The sequence below is a fragment of the Chelonus insularis genome, unplaced genomic scaffold, assembly GCF_013357705.1.
Source record: "Chelonus insularis isolate UGA/USDA-ARS -01 unplaced genomic scaffold, ASM1335770v1 contig_330_pilon, whole genome shotgun sequence".
NCBI lineage: Eukaryota > Metazoa > Arthropoda > Insecta > Hymenoptera > Braconidae > Chelonus > Chelonus insularis.
The window spans coordinates 121,629-138,134 of record NW_023276499.1 but is presented as its reverse complement, the minus strand read 5'-3'; the positions used below and the strand labels follow the sequence as shown (position 1 = coordinate 138,134).

The 16,506-nt window shown below is 27.9% G+C and overlaps 1 protein-coding gene across 6 annotated transcripts in view; it reads left to right on the top strand.

The window, feature by feature from the left end:
* The window catches only part of msi (musashi), an 88,022-nt gene that overhangs the window by 37,211 nt on the left and 34,305 nt on the right, over positions 1–16,506 (top strand). For 3 of the 6 annotated variants that reach the window (XM_035081959.1, XM_035081957.1, XM_035081958.1), the window contains exon 4: positions 13,455–13,570. The exons of 1 other annotated variant lie outside the window; for it this stretch is intronic. In XM_035081959.1, the coding sequence (XP_034937850.1) occupies positions 13,515–13,570 (56 nt within the window). In that variant the 5' untranslated portion in view covers positions 13,455–13,514. Of the gene's footprint in view, positions 1–1,430; positions 2,294–13,454; positions 13,571–16,506 lie in introns of those variants that run through there. 2 more of the 6 variants (XM_035081960.1, XM_035081964.1) reach the window with 2 other exon arrangements.

Below are 16,506 nucleotides of genomic sequence, written 5' to 3'. Positions count from 1 at the left end.
TATTCAGTAATATCACAAACTAGTAAATTATATCAAAACTTCTTGAAAAAAAAATAGATTAATTTTTAGATAATTCAATTTACAAGTATTAATTGTATTTATTCAGTTACAATTATTATTCTAGTCATCATGAAATAAAATCCACAAAATTATCATAAATCAGTAATAAAAATAAAATCATGGGTTAGCCCTGTTGTAATATAATCAATTTTACACAAAGAAAAATGCATAGTAACGATTTCTATGCTCTTGGCATTCTCTGCCAGTCATTAGATGACAGCTCCATATGCCTTTGAATCCCATTACATCTGTCTCCTCTCCACTATATGAATGAGTCTCATCACTATTCACATTTGCAGTATAATCATGTAACATAGTGATATCGATTACGTCAGTAGTCAATGTCACAGCTGTAAAATTTTTATTTAACTTATAATTGCTTTTTTTTAAAGTGTATTGAACTCTCATCAATCAATGAATGAACAATCGAAAAATGATCAACTTAATTTTTATTTCAAAAATAAATAAATAATCAATTATTGAGGTAAAAAAACTTGCTTGAAAATTCATAATTAATGCAGAAAAATACTTAAAATGGGGATATTTAAAAATTTTCAATTTTACTAATGAATTACAATAGAATTCGAAGAGATTTATTATTTAGTTCAGTCAATAAGATTTTTTTACAATCATGATCATATTCCTTTTATATTATTTTAATTCATCTGGTACAACGGACTGTTATTTTCCATTGTTAAATTCACCTCATAATTACAGAATAGTTTTTACTACAATATTAATTATATTTTCTATGGAAATAATTTTGTATAGCGAACAATAATGCAAATAAAAATATTCTCATAAAAATAGATCATTGAAAATAAATATGAATGATTTTTTAGTGAAAAACTTGTAATGACAACTATTCTGTTGGTCAGGTGATTAACAAGTAGTCTCTAGTGTTAATTGCAACAAAAATCAGGCGATCAATCATAATTGTAACAAAAAAAAACAAAAAAAAATTCATTAACAAGTAGAAAAATATTTTTATTTTGTTTTTTCATGGAAAAAATTGATTAGAAAATGGTTAGAAGCGATTAATAAGTTGTCTAGTGTGCAACCTACCTAAAAATAAATAGCACCATTGCCACCGGTTGCCGGGACGTGTTTGCAAGTTTTTAAGCGCATGCGTGGCCCAAGTGACTGAGAAAATATCGTCATATCCTACTTGCACCCTCGCGAGTACCTATACCACCCTCTGATAGCACCCTCTACATTAATCTATCTTCTTTGTCTTGCGTTCATGCCCTTTATGTAAGTTTTCTCAATGTTTCCTTGTCTGGCTTCTACATACCAACGTTGAGCGTCGTCGTCGGGGCTTCCCCGCGAGTGAATCGACGCAAGTCGCTCAGTTACTGGTCGAGCGCGACGCGAAAGAGACGCCAAACTACCCTTCATAGTGATCGCAATCGACTGAAAATTTTTTTCTACTATTTAAATAAATTTAAATACAATTTAAATGTCAATTATCGTCAAATCGAATAAATAATTCATTAAAGAATTAAGTGAATAATAATAATAACACATAAGTAGTTATATTGTTAGCTATTTTATTTCATGACTGTTGGAGGTTATGTATAGCCATGTGGAAGGGTTGGAAATAATTGAATTACATCATTTTTTCACAAACATCTAAATAATTGTTTATAAAATAACAATAACCAGTGTACTTATTAATTAATGAATATTATTATTCATTGATAATTTGGTGGCCACCTGTGAATCATTCACGTGATCAGTCATTTTCTTGTGCATATCAGCTATATGAAAAGTAGACTATAAGTGAAATATTTAAGCAATCAATTTGTTTATTAACTCAAGACTTACTGATATGAATAAGCAATTATTGCAATTAAAGTATTTACGTACATACTTATAGTTCATGATTATAAATAATTAGAGTGAAAAAAATTTATCAGAGCATATAATAAATAAAGGGTTGAATTATCAGTGAATCGACATTCTTGCATATTATACTGTTGAAAATCCTCCTTGCCCCTCATCATATTTGCGTTTTTTTTGTGCTTTATCTCTTTCTCTCTCTTTCGAATTATACATGAATGTTTTTCCGATTCATATTACATCGTGATGTCAACCGTTAATGTCACGCAAATGTACTTAGTATAAAGTGATAACTAAGTGTAGTGATAGTAAAGAGTAATTAATTCATCACAATCATTTGTTTTATTTGTTAAAAGTACGTAATATATTTGGAATTGACGTCAATTAAAAGGTATGTCTAATTATTCAAAAATTATTTTAATAATTTATTTTTTAATATACAATTAATTATAGATTTTTAATTATTAATTATTAATGAGCAATAATTAGGCTAGAATGGCAATTGGATTTGAAGATTTGTTTTTTAAACTGTTAATTAACATAAATATGAATAAAGTCTAAATGAATGAAATAAATACCACGAATGTGTACATGTTGATTATATTTTATATCAAAAAAGCAACAGAAATTTCCCTAGAGCATTACAGTAAATGTGAGTTTTCTACTTCATTTTAAATTACATATGTATCTGAATGTTTTGTGGTGTAGTTGACGTTGAAAGCGCAGACAAACACCGGGTGAATCATATAGAAATATTGTTCATAAGAATACTCGTCGTGTCTCGTATCATGCTTGTATTGCAGTTTGAGAGAATTTTATATTGACGTTAAGAGTTTATATTATGTTGAAGTCAAAGCAGGGGAAATGTTCGTTTTCAGGCGGAGCGGAAATACAAAATTTTTTTTTTATTTTATCCGAAAAATACTAAAATTTTATTTTGTCCTTTTTTTTCCTATTTATGTCTGGAAAAATTCCAATATAAGAATTCTCAGCCAATTTTACTTCAATAATTACTGTTATTTTTAGCAACAATTTATTAAAAAAAAATAATTGACTATATTTTTTTCTCATTCTAATTACATGTAATGGAATATTAATTACTAATTGTTTAATTAAAGTTTAACTGAAAAATTTTATCATTTAGTAAGTAGTGTTTTATGATATATTTATTTTCAAGTCAAGGAAAAAGAAAGCATTAGTGTGACTTCTATACCAACTTACTAAAGATATACATTGTTTAACAACAGATATTTATCTTTGAGAAAAGTTTTTAGTTAAATACAAAAAAGAGAAAAAATAAAAAAGGAGAAGGAGGAGGAGGAAGTAGAGCAAACTGATGGAAAGTAGCTGAGACAGAGAATGATTATGGCACTTTCTCGACGACATTCGTTCGAGAAGATACAAGCACTAGACTGAGGTACAAATCCGTGAATCGGTCGCAAGGTATGAGAGCTATAAAGAAGCAATGCAGTAGCACTACAAGTCCGCGTACAAATTTAGCTAACATCTGGTTCAGTCTATTTCGCCTTTAGTTCAACCATCAGATTGGAATGACCTTTTCTATTTATCTTCTTTTCTACCAAAAAATTAGTATCCTTTCTTATCTGTCTTAACGTTTTAAAAAATTATTACCAGTGTTTTCTTCTCTCATTTTTCAGCCACGTTTTTTTCATCAGATCTATTTTTCAAGACCTTTTTATCCAAATTACTTCTTCTAGAAAAATAAACAATTAAATTTTTTTAATCTTGATTCAGCAATTATGCACTTTTCTGCATACACTGTTTTAGTAATATTCAAAATTTAATTTATTTAAATAAATAATTCACCATTTATCTTTTGCGAATAATTTAATTATAAATATTAGTAATGACTGCATCGAAAATATTAAAATATAGATGAGAGAAGTTATTCAAGAGATTTAAATTCACCTCTTAATTATTATGATTCCAATAAATACAATCTTTTGAAATTATTTTTATGATGATATAAATTATGCTATTATATTTGATCATTTATTGTAATTATTAGTAATTAAAATATAGAGTAAAATAGTAAAACATATATTGATCTTGTTTAAAAGGTCCATTCAACCGAAGAGTTATATATATTGTTAGTATGAACACGGTTGAAAATTTCCGTTTGTTATTTCTACGATTAAGTAGATCAAGAATTCTACCGTGAAAAGTCACGAAAAGGGTAGTCGAAAATGTAGTTTCCAATAAAATACATTAAATCTCGTTTAAGAGTTAATCCACTTTAGCATAAACCTCTATGTTGTTTGGTCACACGACGGGATTTTAATTTGAATTTTTTCACTCTATTCAAATAATCTGAAGGAAAGAAAGATTTTTTTTTTTCTAAAGAGCTCAGAAATTCTAGTATATGTAAATGCACTAGGATAAATATATATTTAACTTGCGCCTGCGTCAACTAATCGAACTAATCGAATATGAAGACGTGGGGTTTGAAAAAGTTAGGCCTCTTGAGGTATTGAAATGTAGGAGGCGAAGTCGGAAAAAAAGGAAAGAAGAATGATGAGGAGTGAATTGAGGATGCAGTAAATGAAATAGAGAAAAACTTAGGAAGGTTGGAATGGCAAGAGAAAGCACAAATAGTTGAAGAGAGATGAGGAGTTGTGAACTCTCTGTATAGTCAAACTCAAGAGGATGAATTAATTGCTGGACTACAGGAGGTTCAAATTTTCACTGCAAGGATTAGTTTGAAGCATTCAAACTACTTGAAAAAAAACAATCAGACTTTTATCCATTTATGATTTCATAGTTCTAATGTGTGGGCTTGATTCGTTTTTTTTTTACTTCTGAATAAATAAAAAATATTCATATATATATTTTTTGTTGGTGAATTATTTATCTAAACATCAAAGTATTGCTTGAGGACGTTAGTTAATGGATAAAAAAAACGTTGTAAAAATCTGGAAAATATTCTTGGGCTCAAGGAGGATACACTGAGAGAGGAAGACTATTTTCTTAGGATTTTGCTTCCCTAGGGAATGGCCCAAGAGTCCATGAAAGACTGCTGGCACAATTTGGAAACAAGAACGGGATTTTCTTAGATAAATAGCTATCTTAGATACTTTTTTATCACTATGGCTTTCGATACATTATGCTTTAGGAATAGAAAAAAATGAATTTCTCAAAATTTCTAGATGAACTGTCAACTTTAATTTGATATTAACACGTTGTTCGCCAATATTTCATCATTTGAATATCTAAATAAATAAATGATTGAAGATAACAGCTGGAGTTGAATCAATTTTTTTTTTAATAATTGGTTGAAAATTTCAAACGGAATAAAATAAGAAATTGATAAAAGAAATAATTTTCCTTTATTTGCACTTTTCGTCAGAGGCGTTTATCGAAATCCAATAGAAAGGGCTGATGGTTTCGTCTAGCTGCGGGTCGTTAATCGCAATACATTTATTCGTACATGACCTTCTCGTTTTACATCTCTCAATCCTATCGTGACACTTTTCCCGGCGATAGATCTTGCTATTTTAGCGTCTAAAATGAGTCTAGTAAATTTATTGTTAACACTAGTATGATTAATTTATCTTTACTTCAATGTTGATTGATGTTTATCGTATCCATGCATATGTTAATTATTCTCACAAACTTATCATGAAGATTTATTACTTTTATGCTACATTTGTATAGTAGTGAATATTCTATTTGAATATTATTTTCCCTCTTAAACTCTTAAAAACCCTTTGCTGTCAAATATCTTCAAGTAGAAGTTTCATTTTCATTTGAATTGAAATGTTGTGGATTGGATTTCAAACACACTCTGTCGTTAAAACTTTTGTCGCAAACAATTAACCGATTTTGATATTTGAATTTAGTACAAATATTTTCAATAATTTGATAACAGTTTCAACTGGTATAAATAACTAAATTAACTTTGATTTTTAATCAACATACTTGGAATAAAGTTTTTTTTTTTTTTCAAAATCATTCGATCCATGATATAAATTAATTATTTTTATAATAAATAATATGATGGATAAAAAAAAAAATTTTTTTTATAAAAATATTTTACGATACTTTTATTTGTCTCAATTAAAAATAAATAGCTTAAAAACTACACTTATTAATTAATCATTAATCAATCTAATTAAAAGACTTGATTTAGAAAAAATATTTATAAAAATTGAGGACAGAAAACCACAATAAAAATTAATTAAATAAAAGAGTACTTTAAAATGAAACTAAATGCTTATTTATACCGCAGTTTTATTAATTTCTCGTTTAATTGAACGATAAAAAAATTTAATAAAATTCATTCATCTTCTTTTATAAAGTAATTTAATTAAACATTAATTATTTTAACCACTTGAATGGTAACATTGTTATTTTACTTTATTATTAATGACATGAATGTTTTTACACCACCGTTGCATCGTCTAATCCATTCTCACTACATCATTGTAATTCAACGATGAGAAACAGAGACAACTTAGCCAATGGAAAGTCAGGTAAAGCTCCCAAGTGAGATACTAAATGCTGTTTCCAACTCAAGACATGTACAGTGAAAGGTTACTGGTAACACTGCAAAGGTTGTTTCGTCAGAAAGAAAAAGACAAAAAGAGCAGAGCAAGCAAGAGACGAAAAAGCGTAGACAAGAGAAACAAGAGGAGGAGAAAGGGTTGGTGGTGGTGAAAAGGAAAAAGATAAAAAAGGAAGAGAGAAAACAGAGTGCATCGATTTATGTATATACAGTAAACTTGGAGAAAAACCATTGGATTTCATTCCTATCTACCCTCTCTCCAACATATAGTACTCATCTTCAGTCCTATTTTATCCTTATCTTTCTCACATTCTCCTCAGACTTTACCAATCGATGAGAATAAAATACCTACACTGTTTCGTTATGTTTTGGATCATTTTATTATGTAAAAATTGCTTTTTCTATTAATTAAAAAATAACGTCAATTAATTATTAAAAGTTTTTTTTAATATGTTTATTAGATAGTTTTATTGGTATTGAATTGAGAATAAATTTTATTCGAGTGCTTCAAAATTATTGTGATATTGTTATAGGAAGAGAGAAAGAGAGAGAAAATGAAATATTGGAATCAATATCCAAGTTGCATAAAATGTGATAAATTATTTACTGAATTGTTTCTGTTCAGTGTATCATAATAATTAATTCACAAAAATATTTTCATTGCATTCATTAATTTAATTTAATTTTAGTGATATTATTTTTAATTATTCTTTTTACAATTAATAAACATCATATTATTGAAATTGAAAATTAATTTTTATTCAAACAACTTTTTTACTTGAGGATGAGTCTTTGTCTATTGGTTGATTATTTTTTAACTTTATCTTACAAACTTGAATTTGGGAAAACTTTCGAGCATAAATTTTGGCACAAATTTATTTTCTAAAGACATATGGAGTTTGTAAAAACATTGGAGAAAATGATAATGATAAGAATAGAAGGAATATCTGCAGGGATTTGTGTATGTGTGTATCAAAGAGGTCGGGAAGAAACAAAATGTCGAAATGCCAAAGTGAAGGACTACATATTCCTGTTTTTACTCAACCTTACTCTCCCGGACTCATCCTCTCTTATATTCACCACCCCCTTTTTTTATCCTACCCATTTTTTATATCCTACACTTCAGAGACACCAAGTGTATTGCATTGTTGAAAAAGCCACAACGAATCGTGAAAAATATCGTGAAGGGAAATACCAAGACACTTGAGAAAAGAACAAGGGTGTGCTAGAGAGAAAAGAGGAAACGACGGATGAGAATCTCGAGGGGATGAGATGCTTCTCGGTCTCAACAACTTCCCGGGATACAATGGGCTACGGTTTACCGCATTTACTTCAACCTCTTTATTTTCTCACCTTCCTCAGACCAGCTCGGACACGTTCAATCGTGTGATCCACCTTTTATCTGGGTGGAAATTTTCATCTATGAATTCTTAATTTAATACATTAAACCATTAGAGTAAAGCAAATTGCCATTCTTATCTTTCTATAATCAGTGATTTCGAATGGCATTTTATTAATCATTGTTTCTTAGGAAATCATTTATTATTTCAAGCTAGCTTTTACGTCTGTAAAAACGTTCAAGAATATTGGTTTAGCAATTGAAAATCATTTCACCAGTTAGATTAAACTGTCTCGAAAGTTTTATTTGTAAAACGAATAAAAAAAAGATAATTTTTTTTGCTGCTTTTATGGTATTATTTTACACAAGAATTTTTTTTTAAGTATAAAAAATTCGTTGGCCGACAAAAGTTTGGAATTTCTACTTCCTTACTTCAGCACTTTACTTATTTTTTAGAGATTATCTTGGCTCGAAAAATAATATTGACATTTCCAACTATCATTTTTATGCAGTAACATAAATTACTAAATTTATACTTCAATATGCATTATCTTTTCAAAACTTGAGCTCTCATAAATTACAATTTGATTTCTTGCAACCACAAAGTCAAAAAATGTAATATATTTATTCCACGGTATTTTTAGAGAAAGGAAAATATTTAAATCATTATCTCGATTGTTTGGAAACTCAATTTGCATAGTATGTTATAAATCATCCGCGAAAATCAGTTCGAAATGTCGAAGAGCGTTGTGACAATGTCAATTGGCTATCTATTAGTTAACACAATCTATTCTAGCAACGTTCAAAGCCACTTGTGTCAATACCGAAACGTGGTACACATATGTAAATTGAGGATAGTAGTAGTCTATATTCTGTCTGCGCCCTGAGTCCATTTAGGTAGTTAAACAAGCGTTAGGACTTAAATCCAGTTATGGAGAACAGAAAATAGATCGGTTATCAAATAGGTTGCAGAGAAGGATTAGATCAGGTCTGTTCCAACAACTTTCTGTAAGAGAATCCAGTTGAGAGATAACGGGAAGTGAAAAACCGGATGACCAAGTCAAGAAACTATATGAGTAGGTGGATTGATATTTCTTAGAACATAATGCTAATAAATATTTGATTTATTTACAAGTTTGGCCAAATGAGGAAACGTATAAAATTTATAATACATAAACAATTTTACTTATAAGGTCCATTGATTAAAAAAAAAATTTCCTTTTTCAGCAAACTGATAACATTCTTTGATAAAATAACATTTTTTCATTATTATTTTTTTACAAAAGAGAAATTTTCATTGTTTATCACTTTCATAAATTGCTTTTATCTCTATTAAAGAGGTGAGATTAATAATAATAATTAATATTTATTGAAAAGTTGATGTAAATAAAGTTTTGAAAAAATTTTAAAAATAACTAGACTATTGTGATAACTTTGTCTCATAAAAAATACGTTTTTACGTGGAAGTATGTTAAAAAATCATTATATATCTATATATAAATTTATTTAAATGAAGCTTAATGAACAAAACTTACAAAGGTCGCTCACTACAGTGAAAAATATTTGTAAACAAGTTTGAAACTTTTGGTGTGCAAAAAGCTTTTAAACGATTTAGAAACATCCATTCGGGAGTGCCAGTCGATAAGTAATATTTAGTGACTAACAAAATGGAATATAAAATTAAATGGCATACATTAATTTTGTAAAATACTTCATAAAAACACTAATCTAAATTATTCTTCATTTTATTTCCATTAATAAGGGATTTCTTTTTTCAAATAATTTATTTCTGTAGACATATTAATATTATCAGCATTTACAAGTGTACCTTTTACTCCTATATTACACTTATTGAAACGGTTTAGGTACGTGAATTTGTTGGAATTTATTACAAAAACATTACGAGGTACGTGACGCTAAGGCTTTTAGACTGTCTCATCTCGAGGAATTTATATTTTTCTTTAGCTCTGAGCTTTAGTTTATCTCCGTTCTCTTCTACTGCCACTTACTCGAGTTACGATCTGACGACGAGACGTCAGGGTTAATTTTCTTCCTCTTCTGGGATCCTTCATACAGTCTAGATCTTCCTAAAGCGTTTTCTCGTCAAAATGTTTATAGTTTTTCTACTAAGCGTTTTCATTACCATTGTGAATTCATGAATACAAAACACTTTAATTCTCAATAATAAAAATAAAAAATAAATTAATTCGATTTTGAATATTTATTTATTTTACATCAAAGAATATTCAGTTGGAGAAGAAAAAGTTGAATGAAAAAAAAAGAAACTTAAAAATAAAAAAGTTTTGAGTGGGTAGAGAAAAAAAAAACAAGGGAAGAATGGAATTTCATTTCATGGTACGTAGCTCTATTAAATCTTGTAAGTTTCTTAATTGGATTATTCTCGAATTAATTAGCTTTGTTTGAGTATTTTTTTCATAATTATTAATATTGTAAGACAATAAGAACATCATAACGATAAGATTTTAAAGAAACACATTAGTATTTTGAATGAGGAATATCACTGTTTTATTTTAATATTTTTTGAATTTAAAAATATCAGTTATTATTTATTATTCATATTTACTTTTGTGATTTTTCTCTCAATATTTATACACAGTTTCATCTTATGTTTACGAGCATCAGTTCTTCAGCTTGTATTTAGTTTAGTTTGCCGATAGAGTTTCTCATGGGAAGTATTGATGCAAAGTTCACTCACATAGTTGAAATAATGCTTCAAATAATGGTGTGTGACGCAACACTAATGCGTCAGTATGTACTAAAGTTTGTTGGGTCTTCGATCTATGTATATATGTCTATATATAATCTATTATGTTTGATATAATAACGTCTAACTTATAATAGTTATCAAATACTCTCATAAAAACAACTATGATAATAGTATTTAAATTTAAACTTCTTAGTTTAATGAGGAAATTTGTGAATATCTCTATCTACGGTTGATCATGGAAATTTGGAGTACTAAATAATTTTGCAAAACAAATAATTAGTAGAGGATTGTTGGATAATTGTTGAAATTTAACTAGTGAAAAATTATTTTTAACACTCACCTCAATAAGATAGAGTGATGAAAAAAATTTATATATTATTGTTAGCGTGGAGATCAATGACCTGTGTGATATTGATTATTTTATTTTGCACTGTGATTTTGGCAATTTTATAAAATCAATTCGTATGTATGATTTGTACAATCAGTATAAATGTCAAAGTAACTTTTTTTCAATTTTTCATTTAACTTTTAATTATTAATAAACAGAACAATAGTTGGTATAGAAAAAATTTTTGTAACGAGAAACATTCTCTCAATGAAATTTTTTCTATTGTATTACACATTTATATAAGAGTAGAAATACAACTACTGATGCTAATTAAGCTTATATTTTTTTTTAAAATAAAAATCATAAAAAATACCACATTGTGTTTGGAATAAAAAAATGTAAAACTTTTATTTACAAAAGTAAATTCATTTTCTATCATGGTTTGATTTACTTGATAAATATATCCTCTTAAATATTTAAACTCTTCAACCCTCACTTTTCTTTATCGCGAATGTCGGTTGCATCAATGGCGTCGCATCAGACTCGTTGCCAAATGGACCGCGAATTCATCGATCCTTGTCTGTATACCCTTTAGCTGTCTAGAGATATACAAGAAATGTAAGGAGAGCATAACTAAAAAAATTGACGGTAAAAATGAATTTAAAAAAGTGTAAAAGGAAGACGATTGTATCAAGCGACGTAAATTAAAGTTTGTCCTGAATAAGATGCTTGAAAAAATATGATATTTCCATAATGACATTTCTATTAAGAAGGGCGTTGCTGATGCAAATTTTTCTCCAGATTTCTTCCTCTCCTGCAGTCATTATACCAAGTAGAAATGCTACGGCGCCTGGTTTTGTTGGCAGATCTTTCTTTTCTTCTTCCTCTTGTCATTCCCCTCGCCATCTTCCTTTGGTAACCTTCCAAACGGACTTTTGGCTCGTCTTGGAAACGATTCAAAGCATTCGGGCCATCGATTCTCGTTTAATTCTCAAACTGCCTTCCGTTAATTGTCACTCTAAATTTTACATTATTTAAATTATTTAAATTCGAATTAGACAAGACCGTTTTATATTTGAAGAATTTAACTTCTAAATAATATTCAACCAAAATAAATATTCCTTCTATTTAATTATCCTGTTATTAACAATATTAATAACAGCCTATTAAATTATATTTTACATTACTTTATTATTGATTTGATAAAGTTTATAAAAAATAACTTTTTTTGTTTATTGCAGTAATTATTCGCGATAAAAAATTTTTATAACAAATTTATCATAAATAAGTTTGATTGATTGTCACTTAAATATGTCATGATACGACCATAAAGATAAATAGATGAGATTAACTAAGGATAATAAAAATGATTTATTAATGATTAACTTGTATTATGCAATGTACATATAATTACTAAAAAAGATTTAGTAGTTTATTGTGAAGATGTCAACTGAAATACATCTTATATATTTTCGATCTATAAATTTTATTTTCATAAAAGAAAATTTGTTTATCGTAATCAAAACTTCAATTTAAAATTATATTGTGTAATATCAAGTTATGAATCATTTTCGTTATTTGACTTATTGAAATAAATAAAATTCATTAGTTTATTCTAAAGTTGTAGAATCAAGATATGTGAATTCATTGTTATGCATGATACATATTCTAATCAAAGTCGAAAAACTAATTTTCAGAAACGTATGATTACAGTGTGAGAATTAATTATTTCGAGCTGATTGTAGTCGAGAAGTGAATTCTAAGCAAATGATGAAAACATTTAATTAAAATATATATGTACATATATATTAAGATTTTAACAAAGAAATATATCTATAGATAAAAATGGTTAATGTAGTGATAATGAGGTGACAACAGTGACCCAATACACAATACCCTCATAAACATCAATAATCCATTGTACAAAGTTGTATGAAAATCTTTTGGTGAAGAATCAATTTTTTTTTCTTTAATCCCTGTTTGATGTTCTCTAGAATGCCTTAGGGGCATTTGAAACAAATTCTTCTGTGTTGGTTTTATTAATAAAATTTACTACTTGCTATGAGGTCTGAATGGTTATAAATCAATTTTATTTATTTTAAATCTTGAAAAAAAACTTTTTCCACGTATGTGCTATAAATTGAGCTATAGAATGTCACCAATGCAGTGCTAGAAATCTAGTTTTACAAGTAACAACATTGCTATTATCAATTACTACTTTTTTTTATTCTAGTTTGACTATTATTTATTAATAAATTTTTTTCATTCATCTATATATATTTTGGATATCATTGATAATATCTATTATTAGAATTTTCAATCTTGAACGAAAAAAGCTTCAGCCTAGAAAAAAATGATTGGAAAAAAAATTTACATTCAAGATATTTACGTAAATCTGTTCATTTACTGCTTTGAAATCACAAATAACTATTATCATTATTTCTATTCTAAAAATTCCTTTATTCAGCAAACTATTGCTTGCTAGCATGTTTATGCAATGACGCCATTGATCCACATAATATCACATAACTTATATTAAGCTCTTTCATTTGTTGGTTGCATAAGCATCTAAATAGAATAACGTTCAAAAAGATCACGGACCACTGATAATGGAGTTGTTGGTTTGTTACAGTGGTGAAAACTGGCGAAAACCGGAAGTGAGGGAGCAAGTAAAATTACGCCGCGACCACCGATGGCGGCCGCGAGCTTTCCACCAAACTTTTCCAACGTCGGCGTAATCGAGAACTGGTGAGTCATTTATTAGTATTTTTATCCATTTTCATACAATGAAAATTTTCTCATCATTCTTCCTCGTATGTTCAATATTTGTTCGAAAATAATTAAAATATTCTATTTTTAAGTATATTTAGCTTCGTATAGTTTATTAGTTTTCCTTCACGTTCATTTACTTGTTCATAATAATTTTTTAAATATTTCATTTCATATTAAAGCAAATAAACATAAGCTTATATTCTAGTTTAATCGACGTTTGTGAGTTAGAATAGAGCATAGTATAGATTTAGGCGCCGGCGCACTTTATTTTATCAATTTTCGTCGAGTACTCTTTTAGATATAGATTAGGCAGTGAGCGTGTTTCTAAAGGATAGTATAGACATCTTTCGAGCTTTCGATACAGATAAGCTTTTGTATAAACAAAAAAAAAACAATTATATTTCGAATCAAAGATATACTGAAATATAAAACGTTTTTTTTAGATTAATAATGGACTGTAATTATTATTATAATCGTTTTGGTAGATTATTTCATGTGATTTAATTTTTTTGAAGTATGCAAATAGGCTGAGAAGATTTTTATAAATATTCTCCAAGTGTGGAGCATAAAAAATTTCAACTTATTATCGTAACGATATTTTAGATTCCATGCACGCTTTTAAGCTTTTTCATTGCGCGCGTGCAGTCGAAGATAAGCCGTACTTATTTTCATTCGAATTCGTTGGGAGTTTCTTGGATTATTGTGAACAGTTTCGAATTTTATCTTTTTTTTCGTAATGCTTACATGATGTCGACACACATTGGAATTGTCAATTAATAATAACAATAAAATTATAATTAATCTTTTCAAAGCTTTATGTATTTTTTATTGACATTAAAAATGCTATGATAATAAATAAAAATACATATTCGATTGATGAAACATTTACGAGTAATAAATTGAGAAAAAATACTGAAGAGATAAAGAATGAAAATTTGAAAAAAAAAATGAGGTAAATCAGCATAAATGATGAAATTAGAAAAATAAATTTGCACATGATGAGATATACTTGACGTATTTAGAACTCTTTTCACAAGTCTAAAATATCAGAGTGTGTAATAGCTACGTTATTTTTTTTTCTTATAATGTTACCGAGTTCTTTTAAAAATTAATAACAATAAAGTCCAAAGAATATACTGAGCACATTGTAATCCTTGACAAAAAGAAAGACATTTTATGTATCAACCCCTTGAAAGTCACCTTTCATAAATGAAAAGTAGGTCCTTTTTAGTTTCTGATTAAAGCCTTTTTGCTTTCTACATCATACTCTACTCCATTTTTTTCTACTTCACCATCATTTTTCTTCTTTCATTCCAAGTTCACTCTTTGTTTCAAATCACTCTTTAACGTATACTCCGCTTTATTCTTACACTCAACATTTTTGTTAATTTAAACAAAAAAATTAATCATAAAACTACATGAAAAATCTGTTTGTCTGAAAATTGTATAGTTATTTTATTAAAACAAAATTAATTTATAGAAGGAAATTAAAACAAACAACATTTTATTGTACTTGAATGGTTCAATAGTAATAGATTATTTTTTGGTATAAATAAATTTAAAAAATGAATTTTTTTGATTTGAAAAAAATGTATATGAAGTTATGAAGCGAAGTTGTTGTTTGCTGTCAAAATTTAACCATGAATTGCACTTCCGGTTCGGCCGGAAGTGGGATTTAAACCGACAAGAGAGATTATAGACACATGCATTTTTATACAACTCGATGAAATCTCGGTGTGTTATCCAGTCATTTCTATTGCACTGTTAGCAATAGTTTTCATCGATCCTCAAAAAAAAAAATACATCAATATATCACTGCTAGTACTTTTGAAGATTTGTTCAAAAATATGGACCATGGAAAAATTAAAAATAATTTGAATAAATAAATTCAGAATTACCAGCTATAAATTCATTTTAAAAAATTCTGCCAATTGCTTGATGAAAAGTACATATATTTGATTGATCAAATAAATATTATCTTTCTTTTAAATGTCATTTAACAGAAAAAAGTACTTCCAGCTTCAAATCACGTTGAAAGAAATTTTTTCCAACAAAACGTCAATTAGTTCAAAAGTTTATTGATTAAAAACAAAAGAAAAAAGGATTCAATATAAACCTCAAATTGGATGAATGATTGGTTTAACCAGTAAAAAGCCATTTGTAGCCTCAAGTGGTTAAAAAAAGTTCATATGATCAGACATATCAGCCAATGAACTGAATGCTTCTTCATTCTTATACCAATAAATAAAATAGAATATGTAATAAAAAGGGAGTAAATAAAAAAAAGAACTAAAGTTTAAAGGAAGTTGATGAACGGAATAAAATAAATAATAAAGTAACCTTTAAATGGGATAATGTAGCAAGAAGAGTTGACAGTAAATGTGGAAAATTAGTAGATGAGCTTGACAGTGACAGTGACGGCATATAGAGTAGGATAATTTGGACAGTTCCACAGAGACAGCAGAGTAGCCGTTAGCATTAGCGTGTATACTAACTATGAGTACAGAACTATGGTATAAAGTGTAGGTGGTGGCCACAACTATGCGATGCTTGGGGTATAATAAATTGACATTGTGCCAACGTGAAATTAGCGGTATCAGTTTCTTTACTATATGTATACTTATTTTCAGTTATTCATGGAATGTTTTCCTATTAAAATCATTTGGCATCTGTTTGTTACAATTGTGTTTATTTATTTTCATTTCATTTACTGAATTGATCTATTTTATGTCTATAGTACTTTTTATCCAATCTACGAGTACATTGAAAGAACGAATAATTATTTATTAACATATAATTAAATAAATTCACGGAAATAAATTTATTTTATGAATACTATGAAAAAAATGATTGAATCTTAATAGAAATATTTGACAGCTGTTGGAATAAAACTTTACTATTTCAATAAAGAA